The 27501-nt window shown below is 36.3% G+C and overlaps 1 protein-coding gene across 6 annotated transcripts in view; it reads right to left on the reverse strand.

The window, feature by feature from the left end:
• The window catches only part of MSRA (methionine sulfoxide reductase A), a 580905-nt gene that overhangs the window by 269475 nt on the left and 283929 nt on the right, over window positions 1-27501 (reverse strand). For all 6 annotated transcript variants that reach the window (XM_043987046.1, XM_043987051.1, XM_043987049.1 and 3 more), the window contains one exon: window positions 6868-6987. In XM_043987046.1, the coding sequence (XP_043842981.1) occupies window positions 6868-6987 (120 nt within the window). The remainder of the gene's footprint in view (window positions 1-6867; window positions 6988-27501) is intronic.

Genomic DNA, 27501 nt, shown 5'->3' on the forward strand with positions numbered 1-27501 from the left:
ATGTTCTCCCTCCTAAACTCCACCTCTTAGAAAGCCTCATTTCATTCAAAGCTTAGCTCAAGTACCTCCTTTCCTGATGCCTTTTAGCACTAGTCACTCTCCCTCACCCACTAAAACAAAAACAAAACAAAACAAAAAACCACCCCCAAGTTGTATTTATTTTGTATATATATATATTTTTATACATATGATTTCCCCAAATAGAACATAAATTCCTTGATGGCAAGAACTATGACATTTTTGTACCTGTATCCCTAGAACCTAGCATAATGACAGGTATATTCAAGTTATGTAATAAAAGCTCATTGACTGGTTGAATGGTCTAACAAGTCTACATGTGACTATATACAGAAAACCAATTTAAGAATGACTTCATATAAATAAGTCATTGTTGTCCATTAAGATATAATTTTATTGGGTTATTTGGTGCTTAACCATATCCAAAACCATCTAATTCTTTTTTCTCAAAAAAAAAAAAAAAAAGAGTTCATAAAATGTAGCCATTAGGCTTCTTTGTCCTCTGGTTATTTACTCTTGACCCTATTTTGCAACACTTTTCATTAACTTCGGTTACAATCATTTTTACACTGAAGTCACCAAGTATTAAATTATGTTAAGATAACTTGAAGGATATGACTGAGTTCTTTGTAGAACTTCTCTATTAATTCTTTGCAATAGATGTTTGCACATAAACTCCAATTATTACTATAGTTAACTTTTTGCAAAAATTTATTATGATTACTACAATAAAAGATGATTAAATGTAGCATAAACTTATCTTTCTTATTGCCTTAGGACAAAACAGAGAAAACCAAACCCCCCAACCTCTCTATTTGCCTCTCTGTGGAGAACCTATCAGTCATCCTTCCATTTAGCTTCCATCCTTCCTTTTCTCTTCCAGATTCATTCAGTGAGATGATCAAGAGTGGTACCATTTAATTGCTTCAGTAGTATGCCATATTTGGTGATTGAATAAGGATCTCATATCTAGAGGATAAATAATTTGATGTTTACAGTGGGATTCTTCCTCTGCCCCCTTTTATGCCATTATCTCTCTATCACTGGAAAAGGATAGGGGGCCACACCTGCCAGAGAGCCATTTTGATTTTTGATGGGTTGCTTTAGAAAGACTATATTGGCAGCTATGTGGAGGATGAATTAGGGAGCAGAAAGACTGAAGGAGAAGAGCAATTATAAAGGCTATAGCAATAGTCCAGATGAAAGATGATGAAGGCAATGGCTATGTAAATGGAGAGGAGACAGATGGCAGAGATGGTACAAGGGTCAAAATCAAAGGTTAAAATTCTACAAGAGAAGTAAGATCAGGACTGATGAGAAGCTTCCTGTGATTGAAATTCTGAATACACAAAGAGAATAAATTTCATTGAAGACAAAGAGGAGTCCTCTGAAGAGAGCAATGTTAATGCATTGGGAACTCATCAACCAACTTAGATTTGTTAAAAATTTGTATAGTAGATGAAAATAAAGGCAGAAAATGGACAAGATGGAAAATATAAAAACACAGCATAGAAGTAAGAAATGAAAGAATTGTCAGGAATGTTGAAGCTTAGAATGAGCTGAGGCTGATGAGAAAAGCTAAGGATAAGAAAAGGAGTTATTTTTAGATATATTGTAAAGAAAATGATAACTGTAGAAGACAGAGCTCCTCAGATTGTGAGGGTTGTTTTTTTGGTTGGTTTTTTGGGGAGGTTGTTTCTATTTTCTCAGGCAGAATGACTTCTGGGTTAGAAATGATTTTAAAAAATTAAAGAAGTTAATAAAGAGTTTATACCCAAGATAAACAAGATGGTAAGGGATCACCTAGATATCCTTAATAAGCTAAAGTTACCTTAAAAAGATGGACTACATAATCAGGAACAAATGAATTTGATTACTCAAATCACTGTCAGGGATACCTGAAAGATAGGAAACCAGGAAAAGTATCTGGGAACTAGGACAAGGGTAAATGTTGTTCTGATTTTGAAGAAAAAGGAGAACAAAAACTTTTAAACAATAGGTCAGTAAGCCTGGAAGGAAGCTGTGATGACAAAAAATCTGTATAATTTTATTACGAATAGTTCATCTTATTTCCCTTTTTTAACAGTTAATTAAACAAGTACATCAGTGAATGATAAAGATCCAGATATACACAAATATGTGCATGTGTGTGTGTGTGTGTGTGTGTGTGTGTGAGCAAGAGAGAGAGAGAGAGATTTTAGCAAAGCATTTGATAAATCTCATGCCATTCTTATAAAAAAGATAGAAGCAACTAAATCGGGAAGCCAGATGGTGCTGTGGATAGAGCACAGAACTTAGGGTCAGGAAGATTCATCTTCCTGAGTTCAAATCTGACCTTACCCTTATTAGCTCGTTTGACCCTGGGCAAGTCATTTTACCCTGTTTGTCTCAGTTTCCTTATCTGTAAAATGAGCTGGAGAAGGAAATGGCAAATCACTTCATTATCTTTGCCAAGAAAACCCAACTGGACTCACAAAAAGTGAGACACATCTGAACCAACTGAACAACAACGAAAGACACTAATATAATTTGATAGATTTTGAAGTTTTTGAATGGCCTGATTAAAAAAGCACTCATTTATATATTAATCTCAACTGGGAAGGAAATTATCCAGTGAAACATCCCAGGATGTGTGCATAGTCCTGTACTATTTAAACGTCTTTCTCAAAGATTTCACTAAAGGCAGGGAGATGGCATCTTCATCAAATCTGCAGATGACACAAAGCTTAGAAGAAAAACTAACATATTCTATGACAGAGTTAAGTTCCCGAGGATCTAGACAGGCTAAAACATTGGACCGAACTGAATTAAATGAAATTTAATAAGATGAAATGTAAAGTCTTACTCACATTCAAAAGATCTACTTGACAAGTACAAGATGGACGGAGGTAGAATTAGCAATTTTTAGAATAAGTTACTGCACTGTACGCTTAGTTAGTCAGTAGCATAATGTGTCAGTCCAGAAAGCTAATTTGTGCCAGATTATGAGAGGCATTGCTTTCAGGAATAAGGCAGTTACATACCTGTTGTGCTCCATCTTAGTACAAGAATAATGGAGTCCTGTGTTCTGGGTAGCACATTTTGGGAAGCATGTCAGTAAACTGAAGAGCATCCTAAGTGGGGCAATCAGAATGGTGAAAAGCCTAGTGTTCCTGCCATAAAGAATCATCTGAAGAAACTAAGGCTGTCTAGGCAGGAGAAGAGATGGAGGTAGGAATGGAGACAGGGAAGGATTTTTATGTCTTAAGGGATTCAACTTATTCTACTTGGCCTAAGGGGAAGACTTAGGCTTCAGGTCAAGAAATCATCCACTAACCTGATGGAGGAGGCAAAAAGAGGTTAACAGATAAATTGAGGCTTGAGTCCTTATTAATAGTACTGTGTTATTTAAAATTCTAAATGTGGGTTCTAATTTGTCCCCCCAGTTTTGGGGGGGGAAACTGACTAAAATCACTGATAAATGAGGTTAGGATTTTTAAGGGTTTATTGAAAGATAGTAAAAGAAAGAGAAATATTGAGAGCAGATTTCCTCTAACCTGGCAATCCTCGCCTTCCTAAACCTCCCACTTCTGAAGTTCTCTGCCACCATGCCAATCTCTTGCACCAAAAAAGAGGAAGCACTCTCTCGCCAGCATCCGCTTCCTCCTTCATGTTCCCCTCCCAGAAATGGGAGGTTCCTCAAGCTGATTTGCTAGTGTCATTCAAATTCATTGGTTCACTGGACCCAAAGGTGGTCTCAACGTAATGTTCAAAGTTTTTAAGCTTCTGAGAACAATACCTTCTTAAGTACCCTTAAGTACCAGCCAGATGTGCTTACAATCTAGTAATAAGTCAACAAGTCAGTCGCCTTATCCAATTCAATCAGTTTAAATCAGTCTCCAGGTGGGCCCCTGAGTATCTGCTAAATCTCATCTATCACATTCCATTATCTTGACACAGTACCTTAAAGGGATAACAGAGAAACTAAGGTTTGTGTTCTTACAGTAACCAAGAGGGTTTGAGTCCATATCACCCCTCACCATCAACAGAGACTGTAACTACAGGGACTATTTACCATTAATAACCATTAATATTCCTAGATGACAGGACACCTAGAAACCAGATCTTAAGTAAAGAGATGTCATAAACGCAGAGACCCTCTGCATCTGACAAGTTTAAGCATGTCTTTAGGAACATGCACGGAGAAGGTCAAATGTGTCCTTAGGTTCACCTTATGACACATAAACCCCAAAAACACACCTCCAGGGAAAAAGGTACCTGCGTCAGGGGTTGTCTTAGGACCCCAGGAAGTCCAAATTAGTATAAGATATCCCATGAACCTGCCACAAAGAGGAAATTAAGATAATGAGGAAATAATCTACTTACTATAAATATAACTATTCTTCTTCTCCCGATTAGGGACACTTATCTCCATGGTGCTCTCCCTGTGCTCAATAGTCTTTCAATAAATCTTGGGAAACTGAGTCACTGAGTCTTGTAATTCTTTGGGACACCTCATGATCAATCTGATCAATTAAACCCATACCACACGTCAAACCCAAGCAGTCCAAAAAAAAGTAGAATGAGCTTAAGAGATAAGGGATTCTCCCTTGTTGGAAATCTTTATGTAAAAGCTGAATGAATACCTTTGACATATATTATAAAGAGGATTTATTCTCAGGTTTGGTTTGACATATAGAGTTGCTGAGTTCTCTCCCAACTCCAAAATTCTTTGATTCTGTGATTTTGTGAGTTCAAATTGGCAAGTTGATGCAACTGATTGGATACAGGAAGATGAGAAGAAGGAAGTGTCAGGTATGACTCTAAGATGTTGAACTTGGGTCCCAATGATATATTTATACACATATAAACATCCTCTTTTAAATTCATTGATATGCATAGAGATAAACACATCCACAACCCTTGAAACAGTCCTACTTTCACAAGGATAAATAAAAATACACAGATACACAATATAAATATATATATATATGAACATTTACAGATCTATATGAATATGTATCTACCTCAAAAGATATATAGATTGATATATATATATATATATTTATGGTTATGTGTTATGAATATATAGAAAGCAGCTAGGTGAGCCTGGAATGAGGAACACTCATCTTCCTGAGTTCATATCTGGCCTCAGACACTTCCTAGCTATGTGACCCTGGGCAAGTCACTTCACCCTGTCTGTCTCAGTTTCCTCATCTGTAAAATGAGCTGGAGAAGGAAATGAAAAACTACTCCATTCTCTCTGCTCCCAAATGGGGTCACAAAGAGTCAGACACAACTGAAAAACAACAGTAGCAGCCACAAAATACACATACATACGTATGTATACAACTTTAGATTACAAATAAAAATGTAAATCTTTACAGAACACATTATAATCAGAAGATCCTAAAACAAATAAGAAATATATATTCAAGTAGATATGTAAAGAAAACCTTTCACTATTAAATCCATTACTATTTGTCAGGCACCATGCTAAGTGACAAGAAACAAAAAAAGGCAAAAATATTCCATAGCCTTAAGAAGTTCACGTTCTGCTGGAGAGACACACATGACAACGACCAGCCATATACTTAGATGGAAGGTAGTCACAGAGGAGAAGATAGCACAAATTGGGAGGACTGGGAAAGACCCCCCTGAGGAAAATGGGATTTGAGATGAATCTTGAAGGTATCTAGACAACCCAAAAGCAGAGTAAAGACAGAAAGTATACCAGGTACTGAGGAATAGCCAGTGAAAAGGCAGAGACAGGAGATGGAATCTGTTTGAAGAACAACAAGTAGGCCAGTATGGCTAGATGGGAGAATATGTGGAAGAGAGTAAAACATAAGAATACCTGTTATGAACGGCTTTGAATGCCATGTATCTGATTCTGGAGGTAACAAAGTGCCACTGGAGTTTATTCAGGGAGGGAGATAGCATGACCAAAACTATTATTTTGGAAAATCAATACTGGTTCCCAATGACTGATTTGGAACACACTCCTTTTCTCTAAATAGAGTTAGACTATGGGTATGGAATGGAACACTGTCAGTCACAGTTACTGCACCATGTGGTTTTGCTTAACTTTGTTTTATTGCCTTAAGTAAGGAGACTTTGGAAGGTATTATTGTGACATTATTATGGTGTGAAAAAACTGCCATTATTTCAGCAGAGACATCATGCCCAATGAACTGTTAGTCAATCATAGCATTGAACACCTCATCTTAGCCATGGTTAGATCTATTCAATACAGAAGGTAGTTCATCAAGAAAATATTTATAGACAGTATCTGAGACAGAAAAAAAGGAGTTATTGAGATAAGCTCTCACAGATTTACCTTACTCATATAATTGATTCACTGCTGTGTTTCTAGAAGTGTGTGCTGATTCACTCTCACAGATACTGAATACATTGGTAGGAGAGTGTGACCCAGGTTTATATATGGTTTGCAATGTATTTATTATTCCTACATTTGCTTTATTATGTGCATTCTTGTTATGTTATTATTTCTTCTGTCATATTGTTAAATAGATGGTTATATTTCAGATCAAAGAATGTCTTCTTTATTGTGAATGACTGGTTTTGTGAAAACTGAACTATACCAATGGCGTTTCAGGAGCTACAGTACTGATTTAGGGGAATGTATTTCACCACAAAGAGTTAGCCTTAGTACCCTGAAAAAATATGAGTGAAACTACTTAGTGACGGATCTTCTCTGGGAACATGTCAACATGAGAGATAGTTAGAATGAGTGAGCCAGTGCATAGAGGGTCCACATGCCCTTTGTGAGTTGTGTAAGCACTACAGAAAGGATAGCGACCCCAAGTACCCATTACATTTGTCATTCAGAAAGCAAAATCTTCCTACCTGAGCAGACCTCTTTATAAGTTGGGTTCGAAGTGTAGCCTCCAGCATAGCCAACCTGAGTAGAATATACTCCATTCAAGTTCCAAAATTTCCGCTCTGCTCCCCAGAAACACCCCATTCCTACAAAAGCATAAGAGATAATAATATTTCAATGACAAGTCATTCATTTATACATTTATGTTGGACTTTACTTTTGCCCTGGTTATTTGCTAGTCATACACTCACCAATCTGTAGGTATGATGGTGCTGATAATATGTGCATCTCTATTTTAAAAATAAGTTTAGCTGATGTTCTCTCTTTAGGCAGTACATAATCCTACAAAGTTACAAACTAGAATTCCATATACTCCAAATCATATAGACAGGCAAATGCATATATTTTGGGTATCTTATTTTATCAATTAGTTGTCAAAACATTAATTTATATTTATGATAAATATTAATTTGCTCTTCTGCTTTCTTGATATGGAGGAATAATAACAAACTACATTACGAATTATAGACAGTGGGGGTATAATTCAAAGGCATGAACTATTTCCAATTAATACAATTTCATCCATTAAATAACTCAATAAATTACTTCCATTGTTTTATTTTAAAAACAGATTATTCAAAGTCCATGTGATATGTCATGGATCAACCAAAACATACTAATTTATTTTCCTGAGAATTATTGTTGCACATAATGAATGACTTAAAAGCTGAACCTAGTCTAGTGAAATGACAGACAGGTTATTTTAGAATTCATTTCCTAATATATCCATGATAAGCCTTTTTTCAGGTGTCATCCTAGGTAATAAGCAATAATTACTAACTCCTAGAAACTCTGTACAGGTTTATAACCCCACATAGTCTTTCTGAGTCTTGGTGGAGCAGTAGTAGATAAAGCAATATGCACTCCTAACCCCAACAAGCAAGAACATTTTCTCCATAGTTGTAACAGAGGCAACTGGTAGTGTAGTAGGTCAGGAAGACAAATTCACATCTAGCTTCAGACCCATAACTACCTGTGTTACCCTGGGTAAGTCACTTAACCTGTTTGCCTCAGTTTCCTGAACTGTAAAACAGACAATAGCTCATACCTTATAGGGTTGTTGTGAAGATCAAATTAGATATGAGTAACAAGTGCTTAGTACAATGGCACATAGTAAGCACCATATAAATACTTATTCCATTCCCTTCTCCCAACAGAAAACTGGGAAAAAAGCTGAATTACAAGGCATTTCACTAAAAGTATCACTTACTAATTAAAAGTTAAACATATGGGATAATAATATCGGTCAATGTATAATGTTAACTGGAAACAGGAGAATATGGGAAATCTCACAATCTATAGGTCAAATCAACAAATCACTAAGCATTAATTAAACATCTACCATGTATTAGGCCCTAAGCTAAACATGTGGAACATAAAGTCCTTGATCTCAAGAAGATCATTTGGTGAAACTGTGAAATGATCCAACCATTTTGGAGAACATTCTGGGATTATGCCCAGAGTTATTAAACTACTTATACCCTTTGACCCAGCAATACCACTACTTGGTCTGTTTCCAAAGATGATTAAGCTCTCTTTGTGGTGGGAAAAAAACTGGAAATTGCAGAGATGCCCATCAACAAGGGAATGGGTGAACAAGTTGTGGTAAATGATCGTGAAGGAATACTACTGTGGTATAAGAAATGATGAACTCAATGATTTTAGAAAAAACATGGAAAGGATTGCATGAAATAATAAAGAGTGAATAAGTAAAACCAAGATGATACTATATACAGTGACAGCAATATTGTTTCAAGAATGACTATGAGTGAATAAGCAATTTTTTCTATTCAAAATACCCAAATTAACTATAAAGGGCATATAAAGAAAGATGCTATCTGCATCCAGAGAAAGAATTGATAAATAGAAGTATGTATAGAATAATTTTACATATGTACACACACACACACACATGCATTTGTGTCTAATGTGAGCTATCTCTGGCAGGTGAGAGGGAGAAAAAAGAAAATTACATGATAATTTTGTTGTATATTTAAAAGGAATAGCAAGTTGTACATAGTAGATTTACAGTGTCATGTACAATCATCTTCTGTTATGGAAATGCTTGTTCTATTCCATAAATTAAAAAGAAAAGAAAAAGAAAAAGAAGATAACAGTCTAATTTGAGAGACAACATCCAAATAAGATATGTACAGGATAAATTGGAGATACTTTCAGAGGGAAAACACTAAGTTTAAAAAAGACAAAGAAAGATTTCTTGTAGCAGGTGGGACTTTAACTGAGAAATAGAGGAAGCCAGGGAAGTTAGAAGTAGCAATAAGGTGGGAGAGCACTCCAGGCACAGGGAACAGCCAGGAGTCGGAGGTGGGAGATGTCATACCTAGTGGGAGGAACAACAAAGATGAAATTCCTCTTCAATTTGGAATTTGTGCTACAATGCCAGCATCATGAAGGTAAAAACCTTTGTTGCTTTTTACCCCATTTTAATGAGTAGCACTTATCCCAAGGATCAATAAGTTCAGTGGTCTGAGAGATAGATGGAGTAAAGGTACTTTTGTCTGGATCATCTTCTGGTTCTCACTGGTTTGGTAAAGGGTGCCAGAAATTCAAACCCTCCTCCCTCTATCTCTCCCTTTCCCTCTGATGGGAAGAGATAATTCTGTGACGTTGGGAAACAACAGAGAATAAGAGTAAAGAAGGGGAAACTGGTCATCAGAAGAGACTTGGTTGGAATCCTTAAGCTAAACTTTTCTAGCATAAGATTGAGCACGGATTAAGTAGCCATTGCTCCCCTGATGGGGCTAGAGGAACCTTTGGCACTGGGAATAGTTTATGCATAGAAGGGATAGTCTACAGACTGCTGGAGAAAATTGATAGGCTTTTGGTATGACTAACTTGGGATCCATCCCCACTGGGTTCTCCTGGGAGTGAAAATCCATTCTATTTTTATCTGCCCCAGTCTATCTCTTGCTTTTACAGATCCCAATTGGGATAGTTTCCCCTCTGTTGTCTTGATACAAACTGAGCTGCCAAAATTTTAAAACTGTTACCTCTTTAAGCAATAATTTGAGTTTTTGGTTATGTAACTGACATACTTTTTTAAAACCAAAGAGCTGTAAATTTGTGCCATTGTACTTATTTTAAAGGAGGTGGTGCAATTGAAAAGGAGGGAAGAAAACACGAAAGAGAAGATATCAAAATTGTTGAGAGTTTATAAACCCAATTGTATTTTTCTAATAAAAACTGGTTCAGGGTTCAGAACCATATGTATATTAGAGATAAGAAAAAGAGATAGAAAAACAGAAAGCAGGGAATCCATAGGAAGACACACCTAATAGATGAATATACTTGAGCCTGTAACAATGACAAAGATGAGCAACCTGAGGCAGGCAGTCATTTTCCTTTCTACCAGTAACACTCCACATTTGATATAAAAACCACACTCTAGAAGGAGAGTAAGTTTCTAGGGAAGCTCTGTCCAAATGAAGAGAAGGGGTGTGACTTTACCTACATTAATTTACTTATTCAGTGCCATACCAATCAAAATATCAAAGAATTATTTTACAGAGTTAGAAAAATAATAACAAAACTCATCTGGAAGAATAAAAGGTTAAAAATATTAAAGGAATAAATGAAAAAAATGAGAAGGAAGGTGTGAGAAACAGGTGCAGACAACCTCAAAATAAATTCTTTCAGAGGCAGCTTTCTTATAACAAAAAGCCTTTATTACATTCTCATGAGAATGGGCATTCACAGCAAGAAAAACAGTAAGTGAGTGCAAATACTGAAAGCAAGCACCTTGTATTTATCCTACACCCTGCCACAATCAGTCCCTCCCCTGGGCCATCATAAGTTGCTAGGCACAGGTTCACAATCTTCCGGGGAGAGTTCTAGCTAAATCCTCCTTGATAGGTTACCCCTTCCATATACATATACCTTCATGTGACACGTGATCAAAAATGGGGTGGAGATTTTAGACAGTGGAGAATAAATTAATATTAATTAATAAATTTATTGAGCAAGCACAGTAGAGCCTAGAGTTAACCTTTTACCTACTTTCTCTAGGATACCAGCAAGAGCCAGCTCAAACTGGTTTATATCTCTAGCCCTGAAAAACTTACTTTTCTCTTTCCTAGTTTGACACAATTTACTAGATAATATTGTCAGTTGATCTTTATACAGGCATGTTTCCCTTGAGAACATCTCCTCATGTATCAAGTTATTCTGAGAAGATTCCACCATGTATCAAACCATCACCATTTCTCATAAAGGCAATCTAGCAGTACTAAATTTCAAACTATCTTAAAAAGTAGTAATCATGAAAATAAACTGGTGCTAAGAAATAGAATGGTGGATTGGTAGAATAGATTAGGTCTACAATACACAGTAGTAAATGACTTTAGTAATCAAGTTTTGATAAACCTGAAGATCTAAGCTTTTGGGGTAAGAGTTCATCATTTGACAAAAAACTGCTGGGAAGACTGGAAAGAAGATTGCGAGAAACTAGGAAAAAAACCAAACAGGACCTTAGAAGTGATATTTCTGGGTCAGGGGGCATGCACAGTTTTATAAATCTTTAGGTGTAGTCCAAATTGTTCTCCAGAATTATTAGATTATTTTACAACTCCGCCAACAGTACATTAGTGTCCCAATTTTCCCACATCCCCTCCAGTGTTTGTCATTTTCTCTATCACGTTAGACAATCTGAAAGATGTGAGGTGATACCTCAGAGCTGATTTAATTTGTATTTCTCTAATCAATAGTGATTTAGAATATTTTTTCATGTAACTATTGATAGCTTTGATTTCTTCTGAAAACTGCTTGTTCATATCTTTTACCATTTGTCAGTTGGGAAATGGTTGACATTTTTACAAATATGGCTTAGTTCTCTATGTATCTGAGAAATGAGGCCTTTACTGGAGAAATTTGCTGTAAAAATTTTCCCTCAGTTTCCTGTTTGCCCTCGATTTTGGATGTATTCATTTTGTTTGTGCAAAAGCTTTTTAGTTTCATGTGATTAAAATTATCCATTTTACTTCCCATGATCTTCTTTGTCGCTTGTTTGGCCATAGATCTGACAGGTAAATTTTGACCTTATTTTAGTATAGTGTGAGATGTTGGTCTTTTCCTAGTTTCTGCCAATCTTCTTTCCGGTCTTCCCATCAATTTTTTCTCAAATGATGAGCTCTGACCCCAAAAAGATTAGATCTTTGGGTTTAAGAAAACTTGATTACTATAGTCATTTACTACTGTGTATTGTGGACCTAATCTATTCTACTAATCTACCACTCTATTCCTTAGCATCAGATTGTTTTCATGATTATTACTTTGTAAGATAGTTTGAAATCTAGTACTGATAGATTGTCTTTGTGAGAAATGGTGATGGTTCATATCCCAAAGAAATCAAGGAAAAAGGAAAAAGACCTATTTGCACAAAAATATTTATAGCAGCTTTTTTTTTTTGGTGTGGTAAAGAATTAGAAAGAAGCTAATCAACTGGGTAATGGCTGAAACAAGTTGTATTATATGATTGTGATGAAATATTATCATGGTATAAGAAATAACAAGGAGGATGGTTTCTGAAAATGGGAACACGTGAGAAAACGAGAAGGTTCACTTGAGGAAAGTACTGGAGTAAGAGACAGAATTTGGAACTCAAAATTTTTTAAGTATATGTAAAAAAATTTACATGTAATTGGGACATATTTAATGAAATTAATTAAAAATATATAAAAGAAAAAAGGGGAATGTGAGTTCAATTTTCTAAAAATGTAATTAGAAAATATTTAATGGGTTAAATTTTTAAAAAGGTTTTTTAAAAAAGAGAAAGGGTGTGAATTCATCATACATAGACAAGACCCTAATTCAAAATTTTTGGGGTGATTGAGAGCTCAATCTGCCTTGCCTACCAGTGTCTGGTGCTTATACTAATAAGACAATTCATGTTTTGCCATACAGAGATTTCTTAATGTTTTATAAGTATTTTTAATGATGAATTTTATAATGCAAGCAGAATTTTTGTCATTCTGTTATTGAACATTAGAATATTTTATATAAAATGGAATAGTAGACTGAGAATTATGAAGACCTGGTCCACTTCCTGCCTCTGAAACACTGACTGAATGACCCTGGTCATGTCATTTAACTGCTTAGTGACATGGGCTACTGAAACTATGTTATGTTACCTACAGTGGTAGAGAAAATTGCCTCATCTAGGAAAAGTCCCAAATAAATTAAAACCCAGGTCTAGTCTTTCTCCTTATCCTAAACTATATGAGGAAATAATAAAGTACGATTTGGCTGAGGGCAGTAGTTGAATTGAAGAAGTATTTACAAGTCACAAGTTGGATTGTTTTAACAGACATTCAAAGTTACAGTTTATGTCCTGTGTGGCAAGAAATTTCTCTTTTATCTTTTTTACTATGTGTAATTTGGGGAGGGGGCAGGGCAATGAGGGTTAAGTGACTTGCCCAGGGTCACACAGCTAGTAAGTGTCAAGTGTCTGAGTCCAGATTTGAACTCAGGTCCTCCTGAATCCAGGGCTGGTATTTTATCCACTGTGCCATCTACCTGCCCCCCACTATGTGTAATTTGAAAAAAATATTTATCAATTATCCCTTTCTTCCCCCTAATCCTATTAGGTTAGTTTCTCTCTTTAAAAAAAAAATCTGGAGACGTATTTTTTATATTACTTATTCTTGGTAGTTTATGCTTTTTTGTGTTTCTGTTTTTGGGAGTTTTTGCAAGTTGAATATTTGGCTCATATCAGGTTCTTTCTTTTTACTGATGATTAGGCTGTCTTTCAAGGAATGTAATTTTGGGATACATCTTGAGTTTCTTTTAGAATATATTGTTCTATTCCCTTTTACATTTTCTGGTGGTTGCAGAAATTCTATTTTCTTGTGTGATTATTATTCACGTTACTATCCCTTTATATTTGAAGGTCTTTCTCCTGAATATATTTTTTTGTCTTCAGACTATCCATCATAGAGTCCGAGACAGAGGTTCTGTTTTTCTTTTCTTTTCTGGAAGTGATCTTTGGGTATTGTTTTAATTGGTGCTTTCATTCCTACATTCATAAGTTTGGAGAATTTTTCTGGTACTTTTTCCTGAATTATGGTGTTAAGGTTTTTCAATTTTTCATATTCTTTTTGGAGATATATCATGCTGAACTTGTCTCTTCAAACACTGTCTTTGAGATCAATGACTTTTTACATAGACTATTATTTCAGATTGTCATTCAATTCAGTTTGTTTCAAATACAAGTTGATTCTCCCTTTCACTTCTTTGCAGAGACCCATGACCATAGATTAAAGTTTGGGGATTTCTTTTCCTATTCTGCTCATTTTATTTAAATATTTATTTGTTTGTTTATTGCTGTGCAGGTCATACATTCTTGCATCTGTTTCTTTCTAACTTCTTATCTTATGGTTTCATTTTCTCTTTTCAATCATTCTGGAACATCCTATTGTGGTCTCAAGCTTTTGTGGAATTGCACAAGGTTCTTTTTTATCTAACAATTGTTCCATTTTCTTTGTTTTATAATATTGATTTAGAGAAGTTCCTAATCTTTTTTATATTTTAGCACTCTTTCTTCCTCATAATTTTAGGATCTTTTCATCAAAGGAATGCCCATCCATTGGGGAATGGCTAAACAAGCTGTGGTATATGGTAGTGATGGAATATTATTGTGCTATAAGAAATGAAAAGCAGGATGATTTCAGAATGGTCTGGAAAGACTTCTATGAACTGATGTATAGAGAAGTGAGCAGAACCAAGAGAACATTGTGCACAGAGACAGCAATACTCTTTGATGAAGAACTGCAAATGACTTAACTATTCTCAACAATATAATGATCTAAGACAATCCCAAAGGACTAATGATGAAGTATACTATCTACCTCCAAAGAAAGAACTGATATTGATGGAACACAGACTGAAGCATGCTATTTTTCACTTTCTTTTTTTCTTTTATTCAAGTTTTCTTATACAAAATTACTAGTATGGTAATGTTTTACATAAGCATACATTTATAAACCATATCTGATTGCTTACTGCCTCAGGGAGGGGGGAGGGAGGGAAGGAGGGATAAAAATTAGAACCCACAACTATAAACAAAAATGTTTATTACTTAAAAAAAAGAAAAAAGGAATAGGTCTTCTAAAAATTAAAGCTTCAATGATTTAAAAAAATAATTTTAGGATCTTTTCTGTTGATTTATCTGTTTGTGCTTAGGGTTTTTAATTTAATTTTCTTCTGCTCAAAATCTTTGGTAGTTTAAGCCTTTTTTTCACTTTATACTCTCCCTTTTCTCCCATTATTATTTTTCCCTCTGATAGAGGTATATTCTTGGGACTGAACTAAAAAGGTGCTTCTGCTTCTCCTGGGATTCTTTTTTTTTTTTAAACTAGTGTCATTTCCTGACTTAAGTAGCTTCTAGAAGGACAAGAGTGATCCCAGCTCAGTTTTAGTCCCCCTCCCTTTGAACCTGATACAGTCACTCATACTGAAACCCCTGTCCCAGTCAGGGGGTTCCGTTCTAATTTCTATTTCTTTCATTCTCTGATTGGCCTGAATCTGCATCTGCCTTTTGCAAAGATGATAGCCTATGGGGTAGATATTATGGCCAGAATCTCTTCAGCTTTGAAAGCCTATAACCTGGGGGCCAACAATCAACAAAGGTCTTAATTCCCCCATCTCTCTGTGGCTGAGTAAAGTAAATGCATGACATGTGTTGCAGTGGGGTGGGAGATAAACATGTGCTGGGGTACACCACAAGAGTTCCTGCAGCAAAAGTGGAAACTCTGTATTGGTACCAAGCATAAATCCATGTACTCTACCATAAACCAGAGACTAGTGGAGGGGTATTCTTTGAGAGGATTATGGATTAGCATTTTTCAAGAGTTAATTCATTGTTAGTAACAGTAATAGTAACAGTTGTTTCTTAGTTGGATTTCTTGATTTCTCATCCTGTGGATTCTTTTGGAAGCTTTCTGTGAGTTAGTGGATACTGGAGAAAAGATAGAGACCTCCATCTTGTTTGTCATACAGGTGACATGAACAGCAAACTAGAACCTAGTTACTTCAAAAGTACAATTCTTAAAGTCAAAATCACATAACACAATTGTATTGAATTTACTGAGAACCAAAGAGACATAGTGAAGTTGTAGCAGAGTCAAGCTTGGGAATTTGGCCTCCAGACTTGCAGTCCAGTGTTTTTACCAAATTAAATGTGCCACGTAATAAAGCCATCTGGTTATACCTCTGGTCATAATAGTCCTTTATCTAATAGGATTTTACTAGTAGCAAATAAAAATAAACAAATATAAGGCATTGCCCACTTCCCAAACACATTGATAAGTGTCTATGGTTCCTAAGTATTGCTCACTTTCCTCTTTAAATGACAATAGGCCTGATAACTTTGAACAGAGAAGAATCTGATTGAAAGGAAACAAATGTCTCCCTCAGTAAATAGGTTACATTAGATTAGCATGGTATAGTGGGAAGAACATTGGCTCTAGAGTCAGAGGACCTCAGTTCAAATTCTGCTTCAAAAGCTTACTACCTACATGGCATTGGATGAGTCATTTAATCTTGCCAGGTTAATTTCCTCTTCTATAAAATGAGGAGGGGGTCAGACGATATGGTCTCTGAGATCTATGATAGCTCTAGATCTAAGCTCCTATGATCTATGCTCTCCAATCAATCAACATTTATTAATAGCTTATTTATACTCTACAAGATGCTGGGTATAGAAATACAAAGGATAAAATAATCCCTATTCTTAAGGAGCTAACAATAGGAGCTATAATAAAATGTTGATTGTACAAAAAATAAATATAAAGAGAACTAATACACCCAAAAAAGTGGTTAAATACAAAGAATTTTGGGAGGAAAGGTACTAGCAATTGGGAGGGATCAGCAAAAGATTCAGGTAGAAAGTATGTTTACGATAAATATTGAAGGAAGAGAGAAGTTTTATGAGGTAGAGGCTAGGAGAGAGTACAACGAAAGCATAGAGTACAGCCAGAAAAAAGTTATGGAGATGGGAGATGGAGAAACATGTGACAGAAGAACAGATGGAAGGGCAGTTTGGCTCAGGGGCCAGATTATGAAGCTAAACTGGGGAGTTTCTATTTTATTCTAGAAACAATAGGGAGCTACCTACATTTATTTAGTTAGTGAAAGATAATCAAAATTAGATTTAAGGACAATCATTTTGGCAGTTGAGTAGATGATAGTCTGGAATATGTAGAGACATGAGGCAAGGGGACTAATTTGAAGGATATTGATGCCTTTAGTTTAATTTTAATCATTTCTATAACTTTTTTTGTTGTTGCTTCCATTTTGTGTATTTCTTTTCTAATATTTCTTATCTCTTCTTTTGTACTTATTTAGATTAATTTGCTGGCTTTCTAATTTTTTATTTAAATGCATATTTGGTTCATTAATACTCTTGTTTTCTATTTTGTATGTAGGAACATGACCTTTCCCCTTAGGGCTGCTTTAGCCATGTCCCAGAAATTTTGGGATGCTGTTTAATAGTTATCATTTTTTTTCATATAATTATCAATTGTTTCTATGTTCTTTGATCCACAATCAGTATTACTAGGATTTCATTGTTAAGTCTTCATTTAGACTTGTGTCTTTTGTTTATGCTCCCTAAAATGAAATTATTTTTACTGTATTATGGTCTATAAAGAATGTGTTTACTATTTCTGCTTTTTAATATTTGTTTGCAATCTCCATACACTATATATAGTTAGTTTTTGTAAAAATTCCATGCAATGCTGAGAAATATACATATTCTTTAGCAGTTCCATTTGTAATATTCTATAAGTCTTTCAGCTCTAGTTTCGCCAGCAAATTTCTTTGATTCTTTATTTTCTCTTTTGTTTACCTTTCTATTACACTTATCAAAAACAGAGAGAATCACAGAAATCCCTTGCCACCATCTATCTTCTTGTAGTTCAGCTAATTTTTACTTTTTAGATTTAGATGCTAATGCATTTGAACCATATAGGTTTAGTATTGATATTGGTTTGTTGTCAATGGTTCCCTTTCAGTATTATGTGGTTTCTTTATTCTTTTTTTTTTTTTTTTTTTTTTTTTTATTGGGGCAATTGGGGTTAAGTGACTTGCCCAGGGTCACACAGCTAGTAAGTGTTAAGTGTCTGAGGCCGGATTTGAACTCAGGTACTCCTGAATCCAGGGCCGGTGCTTTATCCACTGCGCCATCTAGCTGCCCCTCTTTATTCTTTTTTATGTTATGAATATCTGTTGATACTCTTGGTTTTTTGGATTTACCTGATGCATGGTAATTTTTTCCCCCAGCACCTCATTTTTATTCTGTGTATGTCTTTGTTGTTTAAATGTGTTCCTTGTAAGCAACAACAGCTGCTGTTTCTGTGAAAAGCTGGTAATTTGAAAAGACTAATAAAATTGATATACCTTTAACCAATCTAATTAAAAAAGAAGAGGGCTGAAAATTAAATCAACAAAACAGCAAATGAATGAGATGAAATTACAACAAAACCAGAAGAAATAAAAAGAATTATCAGAACCTACTATGCAAAAGTGTATGCTAACAAAACTAAGAACACAAAATAGAGAAATACCACTACAAATATAAAAGACCCAAACTAATAGAACACCAAATAGAAATCTTAAATAATTCGATCTCAGAAAAGGAAATTAAAGGTAAAGAAACTACTGGGGAGGGCGGAGGAATTCTAGTCCAGAGGAATTCTGTCAAACACTTTAAAAACTAATACTACGATAAGCAGTGAGCTCTTGAACTCATGACATGATTACTTCAAAAAACCTCCAAATAATGCCAGCAGCAAAACCCACAGAAGAATGTGCTGAGATCATTTTCCAACCAAAGACAACTTAGAAGGTCAGAAGGAGGGGGCTGCTGTGCAGAGGCATAAGTGGAGCCTAACCCCACAGTTACGCTGACACAGATCAGTATCAGGCAGGCCAAGCCTAGGAAGGAGACCCCCAGGGCCTCTGAATCACCTGCAGCACCAGTGTCATCTGGAATTAAGCTCATGGTCTGGCAAAAGGGCTGAGTCCTTGTCAGGAGGGGAGATGACAGGGGTCTCTGCTTGTGCTGAGGCAGAATTTGGGTTTTTTCCACCCCTGCTGGGAACCAGGAATTAAGATTGAGTAGCAGTGGCCTAGGTGGGGAAAGGGCACAGGCTTGCCAGAACTAACAACTACAGCACACAAAGTTTTGCTGTCTGGTTAATTAGCCAGTTGGCCTGGGGTTATCTATGGACCAGGGAAAAGGCCAGGCCAGGAACCTTCCCCTCCTTAAATTATACCACCTGGCACCCCCTGAAGCTTGGGACAGTTCAGCCTGGAAACAGTGCCCCACTTTAAGGCACTAAAAGTCAAGTAAAAGACAGGTAAGATGAGCAGACAGAGAAAGGTGAGGACCATAGAAAGTGTCTTTAGTGACAAGAAAGATCGAGGTATACCCTTAGAAGAGGATAGCAATGTCAGGGCTCCTACATCCAAAGTTTCCAAGAAAAATATGAATTGGTCTCAAAAAGGACTTTGAAGATAAAGTCAGAGAGGTAGAGGAAAAATGGAAAGAGAAATGAGGAGGATGCAGGAAAGACATGAGAAAAAAGTCAACAGCTTGAAAAGCCAAATGGAAAAGTTCTCTGATGAAAATAATTGCCTAAGAATTAGGATTGAACAAATGAAAGCTAGTGACTTTATGAGAGACCAAGACACAATAAAGCAAATCCAAATAAATTTTAAAATAGAGGGCAATGTGAAATATATTCTTGGGAAAACTGCTGACCTGGAAAATAGATCCAGGAGAGATCATTTGAAAATTATCGGACTAGCTGAAAACCATGATCAAGGAAAGAGCTTAGACATCATCTTCCAAGATATTCTCAGGGGAAATTTCCCTGACATTTTACAAGCAGAAGGTAAAATAGAAATTGAAAGAATCCACTGATCCTGAAAGAGATCCCAAAAGGAAAACTCCCAGGAATATTATAGCCAAATTCCAGAGCTCCCAGGTCAAGGAGAAAATACTGCAAGCTGCCAAAAAGAAAGAATTCAAGTACTGTGGAGCCCCAGTCAGGATAGCACAAGATCTAGCAGCTTCTACATTAAAGGATCAGAGGGCATGGAATATGATATTCCAGAAGGCAAAGCAATTGGGATTACAACTGTGAGAACCAGGGTGCCACCCCCTTCTGAGAAAGATATTGTGAGAACCAAGGCACCACCCCGCATGATGAGAAGTATGGAACCGCCTGTAAGTCATGTCAATCAATACTACTAGCCAATTAGCTTGGAGCTGTGTGTGGGGACCTCCTCTCTTCCGGTCCCGCAGGAAGCTTCCACTTGAACAAACAGGGAAACTGGCTCTTTAGTTCAGGAAGAAGCTGGTGGTGGCAGAAGCAGGCAGGGTAGGCAGATATCTTAACTTCCGGAAAGTCACTCTCTTGGATAGCTAGGTGAAGGCGGCTTTCTCTCTCTCTCTCTTTGCTAACCCGTAATATACTTTAATAAATGCTTAAAAGCCTAAACTGTCGCTGAATTTAAAAGTAAACCATAGCTAATTCTCCCCCCACATTGGGGGGGGGAGCAGATAAAGATACACACATTAGATTTTAAACATCACACAACCAAGAATCACCTATCCAGCAAAACTGGGTATAATCTTTCAGAGGAAAAAAATGGAACTTCAATGAAAAGGAGGATTTTCAGGTATTCATGATGAAAAGATCTGAAGTGAATGGAAAATTTGACTTTCAAATGCAAGACCCTAGAGAACCATAAAAAGGTAAACAGGAAAAAGAAATTAAGAAGGATGTTAAAAGGTTAAATTGTATACATTACTACATGGGAAGATATGTCTAACTCATAAGAACTTTCTCAGTATTAGGACAAATGATAGAAATAAATTTAGACAGAGGGCATAGGTGGGAATTGATTATGAAGGGATAATATCTGCAAAGTATTTACTTTTTGTTTATCTCTCTTTGTGGGGTGGTTGGGGTTGGGTGACATTCCTGGGGTTGTGCAGTGGGTGAGTGTTTTGTGCCTGAGGACAGATTTGGGCTGGGGTCCTCCTGGGTCTATGGTAGGTGCTTTGTTCACTGTGTAACCAAACTATACCATGATTAGGATAAAATTGAGGGGTGAGAGGAAAGCACTGGGGGAGGGGGAAGAGGATTTCATCAGAGTTGGCTCAAAGAGGGATTAACATACACAGCCAATTTGGTTGAGTAATCTATTTAAACTGGGCAGTAAATGAGCCTAACACTCATCAGAATTGGCTCAAAGACCTTCATGGAGTGGGGTGGGGGGACAGAGGGGGGAGGAACAGGGCAGTAAATGAACTTTACACTCATCTGAATAGGCTCAAGACCTTAATCTCATCAGAAATGGCTCACAGAGGGAATAACATACACATTCAATTGGGTGGAGCAATCTGTCTAACCCTGCAAGAAAATCGAAGGGGAAGGGGATAAAAAGGGAGGGACAAAAGAAGAGAGGGCAGATTTGGGGAGAGGGCAGTCAGAAGCAAATCCCTTTTGAGGAGGAATAGGGTGAAAGAAGATAGATAATAGAGTAAATATCATGGGGAAGGGAATAGGATAGAGGGAAACAGTTAACAATAGTAACTGAAAAAGAGAAAAGGGGGAAAAATTATACAAAAAATATTTATAGCAACTCTTTGTGGTGGCTAAGAATTGGAAATCAAAGGAATATCCATCAATTGGGGAATGAATGAAGAAGCTGTGGTATATGATTGTAATAGAATATTGTTGTGCTATAAGAAATGACAAGCAGGATGATTTCAGAAAAACCTGGAAAGACTAATATGAACTGATGTATAGTGAAGTGAGCAGAACTGGGAGGACATTGTGCACAGTGACAGCAGTATTGTTCTATTAGCAATTGTGAATGACTTGACTACTCTCAGCAATACAATGATCCAAGACAATCCCAAAGGGCTAATGATGAAGCATATAATCCACTGATATTGATTGAACACAGACTTAAAAAAAAAAAGTACTTGTGGATTGTACATATGTAACATATCAGATTGGTTGCTGTCTTGTGGAGAGGGGGCAGAAAGGGAGGAAGGGAGAAGAATTTGGAACTCTAAATCTTATGAAAATGAATGTTGAAAACTATCTTTACATGTAACTGAAAAAAACAAAATAAATGTATGTTACAAAACAAACAACAAAAAAACCCACCTAATACTACATGAATTATTCTCAAAATTGAATTAGAAATAATCCTATTTTATTCCTTTTATGAGACAAATATAATCCTAAGACCTAAGCCAGGGGAGGAAAAAGCACAGAGAGAAGAATAGAGCAATATAATTAAGAATACCAATTCAAAAAATTTGAATAAAATCACATCAAACAAATTACAATGATTGATTCCAGAAATTATTCATTGTGACCAAATTGTATTTCTACTAGAGATGCAAAGATGGTTTAATATTAGGAAAATAATAAAATTAAACATATATAAATAAAAGCATTTCAAACCACAGGATTGTCTCAATAGATGTGGAAAATGGCTTTAAGAATAACACTGATTTATGTTAAGAAAAAATTATAAAGCATAAACATAAAGTGACCTTTTTTTTTTCAACAAACATTTATTTTATTTTCCATTTACACATAAGGGTAGTTTTCAACATTCATTTTCATAAAATTTAGAGTTCTAAATTTTTTTCCCTCCCTCCCTCCCTCCCTTTCCTCCCCCCTCCACAAGATCACAATCAGGTTATATATGTATAATCCACAAGTGTTCTTTTTATCAGTTCTTTCTATAGGGGTGCATAGTAAGCTTCCTCATTAGTTCCTTGTGATTGTCTTGGATCATTGCACTGCTTAGAGTAGTTAAGTCATTCACAATTACTCACTGAACAATACTGCTGTCACCACGCACAATGTCCTCTCAGCTCTGCTCACTTCACTATACATCGATGTTCATTAGTCTTTCAAGGTTTTTCGAAGATCATCCTGTTTGTCATTTCCTGTAGCACAAGTCCATTCCACTATAATCATATAAAGTGACCTTTTTTAATGTCATAGGAAGTATGTATCTAAAATAAAAGGTAAGCATCTTATGAAATGAGGGTACACTAGAACCCTCCAAATAAATGCAAGAGTAAATTAAGGATGACTACCCTACTGTTATTTGATATAATTTTGGAAATGCAATAAAATAAGAGGAAGAAATTAAAAGCATAAACATATGTTTAAAAAGAGATAAAGCTATCCTTATATCTTGATGATATGATGGTTTACTTAGAATGTCCTAGAGAATCAGCAAAGATAATAATTGGGACAATAGCTTTAGCAAAGTTGTAGGCTACAAAATAAACCCTCAAAAATTAACTATATGTGTATAAAATAAAAATGACAAAATCCCAAAGGCAATAATAGAAAGCTAAATTTCAATCCAAATAATTATAAAAATGCAAAATCTCTGTGAACTAACCTCTTAAAGCACACAAAATTCTTGTATAGATTCAATTACAAAGTGTTCTTTAAAGAAGTAAAGAACAATTTAGAAAGCTGAAAGAATATTCAGTGTTCATGTCTGGGCTGTGCCAATGTAATAAAAATGACAACACTACCAAATTTATGTCATTTAGTGCTATACCAATCAAACTGCTACAGAGAAATTTTAAACAACTTGATAAAATAATAACAAAATTCATTTGTACAAAGAAAAATCTAAAATATCAAGAGAAATGATAAAAAAAGTAGGGATGAAGAAGGTACTTCCAGACCCCCAACTACTGTATAAAGCAACAATCAAAGAAACCATCTACTATTTGCTAAAAAAAAAAAAAATAGAGCCATAATACCAAAAGGCATTTCTCAATAGATAAATGTTCAAAAGATATGAACAGTTCTCAAAAGAGGAATTGCAGACCATTAACAACCATATATAGCAAAATATTTATAGCAATAATTTTGCAAAAGCAAAAAATTGGAAATAAAATAGATGCCCATAAACTGGGGAACAGTTAAATTGTGTTACAAGAAAGTAATGAAATATATTACTGTGCTGTAAAAAATGATCAATGGATAAAAAAAGATCAATGAGATAAATATCAAGAAGAATGGAATAATCCATATGAACTGATGCAGAGTAAAGTAACTGGAGCTAAGAAAGCAATATTCACAATGACTACAATGATGTAAATGGAAAAAAAAACCGCCACCACCACAACAACAAAATGAATGTTGCTAAATTATAAAGAACAAGCACCGCTTGAAAGAAGAAATATGAGAAGTTATCTCAACTTCACCTCTTTGCAGAAATGGGGGATCCACAAGTGTTATACACTGACCACATTTTCAGACTTTTTTGATATACTGATTAGTTATGCTAATTTTTCCTTTCTTTTTTTTAAGCTTTAAAAATACTATTTTTTTAATATAAGATGTCTCTCTGTGAGGGGAGATACTGAGGGAAATTTTGGTTATATGGACATTTACTACTGTATATTGATATATATATATTTTGCAGGGCAATGGGGATTAAGTGACGTGCCCAGGGTCACACAGCTAGTGTCAAGTGTCTGAGGCCGGATTTGAACTCAGTTCCTCTTGAATCCAGGGCCGGTGCTTTATCCACTGTGCCACCTAGCTGCCCCTCTACTGTATATATTTATACACACATATACATACATATATGTGTGTAGATGAGTATTTTCATAATGATTTTAATTTTCCCTTTTCATATATACCCATACATACATATATACATGCATGCATGCATTCATATATACATATACACATATGTATATATGAGTAGAGAAAAGGAATTACATGTAAGAGATGTGGAGAAAGAAATGGCAGGATAGGGCAACAATGAAGATGTGGAATGAGGAAGAATGATGATTTGAAACAATGCCAAGGTTATGGATCCTGAAAACTATAAGAATGGCAATGCCTTTTAACAGAAAGAGGGACATTTGGAAGAGAGGAGGGTTTGGTGAGAAAGATAATGAGTTCTGTTTTGTACATGTTGAGTTTGAAATCTTTCCAGCACATCCAATTTGAAATATCCAATAGGCAACTGGTCATGTGGGACTGAGACTCAAAGAAGCGGATGTTGCTAGATATATAGACTCCAGAGAGATAACAATTAAACCCATGGGAGCTAATGAGATATTGCATGTTTAAAGAGAAGAGGAAAGACCAGCACATCCACAGTTAGCTGGGTTTCAGCAAGGACACTGAAAAACTCTATTATTTCCAGAAGAGGGCAAGCAGAACAATGAGGTGACTCTGACGTCATGCAATCTAAGAATCAGTCGGAAGAATTTGGGATGTTTGGGCCGGGGGGGGGGGGGGAAGGAGGGAGACTGGGGGTGACAGTCTTCAAATATTTGAAGGGTTGTCACTGGGGGGTGGGGGGGAGAGTGGTTAGATCTGTTTTACTTGACCCCAGAGGGCAGAACTAGGACTGAAGGGTATGATGATAAGCCAGGAAAAGTGACTGAGAAGGAGCAATTAGATAAATAGGAGAACTATGAGAGTTTCATTACAGATACCCAGAAAGGAGAAAATATCCGGGAGACAGTAATCAAAACTGTCAAATACAGAAGACAGGCTAAAAAAGATAAGGACAGAGAAAAACACCATCAGATTTGGCAATTAAGCCATCATTAGAAACTTTGGAGAGAGGAGTTTCAGTGGAGTAATGTAATCAGAAGCTAGATTGCAACCAGTTGAGTTCCAAGTCAGTCTGTCAGTCAACAAGAAATTATTTAGTGTTTACTATGCAACAGGAACTGTGCTATGCACTAGGATAAAAAGAGAGGCCCTGTCCTCAAGAAGACTACACTCTCATTAAGGAGACAACATGTAATTAACTATGTTGGTTGGTTGGTTGCAGTCCTTCCTTCTTAAAGAGGGCCAAAATGACATCATTTTGTTAGAGTCAAGTTACAGTGTATCCAACTGTGGCTGATCAGACTAATATGAGCTCAGAATGCATGTATAATAAATACAGAATCCATGGAAGGTAATCTCAGAGAGAAGTCACTGGAGAGCTAGGTTGGGAGTGGTCATTAGGGGGAGAGACGGGAAATAATATGCAGCAAGTGGGATTTGACCTGTGCTCAAGAAACAGTAGATCATTGTAGAGAGATTGTAGAGTGCTCAAAAAGGAGGAAGCATAAGCAGAGGACTTTATATTTGTTTCGGTCATACAGTAAATACTTGCTAAATATCTGTTAAATTGATCTTGGAGTTGATGAAGAACCAATGGACTTTACTGAATGGGGATGAGACAAGATCAGCCCTGCACATTAGAAAAACCCCTTTTGAAAGCTGAGTGGAGGATGGATTGGAGTAAAAGGAGACTTAAGGGGGGGGGTGGGGGAGGTTGTTGTAAAATAGGATAATTCCTACCAGATACCAGGAACTATGCTAAGGGTCTTTTATAAATATCTCATTTGACACTCACAACAACCCTGAGAGGTAGGTGCTATCATTTTTCCCATTTTACAGTTGAGGAAAAGTGAGGCAAACAGAGGTTAAGTGATTTGTCCAGGTTCACACAGTTATTAAGTGTCTGAGTTGGATCTGAACACAGTTCTTCCTGACTCCAGACCCAATGCACTATCTACTGTGCCACTAGCTGCCTTGAAAATTGGGAAGCAAGAAGAGTTTGTGGGGGAAAGACAGTGAGTTGTTTTGGACATGATGGGTTTGAGATGCCCACAAGGCATCCAGTTTGAAATGTTTAACAGGTAGTTGGTGAGTCAAGACTGGAGCTGAGGAAAGAAAACAGGACTGGGTGATCTGGGAACTATTTGTGTGTGTATATGTGTGTGTGTGTGTGTGTGTGTGTGTGTGTGTGTGTGTGTGTGTGTGTGTGTGTGTGAGATAATTGAACCTCTAGGAACTGATGAGATGACTAAGTGAGATGGTTTAAACTGAGATGAGAAGGGGGCCCAGGGAAGACTCTTGGGAAGCACTCACAATTAATGGGTGTGATTTGGATGAAAATTCAGCAAAGAAGACAGAGAAGGATCAGTAAGACTGTAGCAGGAGAAACAGGAGGGAACAGCATCCTAAAAAACAAACAAACAAACAAACACCAGGGAGGAGAAATTATTCAGAAAGGCTGGTGATGGAAAGTGTCAGAGGAAAAAGAAAGGTCAAGAGAGATGAGAACAGAGAAAGGGTCATTAGATCTGGCAAATAAGAGATCGGTGGTAACTGGAGAGGCCAGTTGCATTTGAGCAATGAGGTCAGAAGCCAGACTGTAGTGGGTTTAGCATTGAGTGAGAAAAAAGGACATAGAGGCATCTAGTAGAGATGGCTTTCATAAGGAGATAAACAAGAAGAGGAATAGATATATAGGACAATAACCAGCAGGGATTAGCAAATCAAGTGAGGGACTATAGGGATACACAGTTTTAATTTAGGATTCTGAGAAAGACAAACAAACAGATTTGGAAATACCCGGTTAGCCTGGTTTAAAGGGAAATTGGACAAGACATAATCCAGGAGGCAAGCCTCTCCCTGTACAGAAAAGTCTGGTCCTTGAAAAGATACAAGCCACCATGAGAACCCTTTTCTGTTTCACAGTTAAACCAATTACTT

Source organism: Dromiciops gliroides, chromosome 2, assembly GCF_019393635.1.
Source record: "Dromiciops gliroides isolate mDroGli1 chromosome 2, mDroGli1.pri, whole genome shotgun sequence".
Lineage (NCBI taxonomy): Eukaryota > Metazoa > Chordata > Mammalia > Microbiotheria > Microbiotheriidae > Dromiciops > Dromiciops gliroides.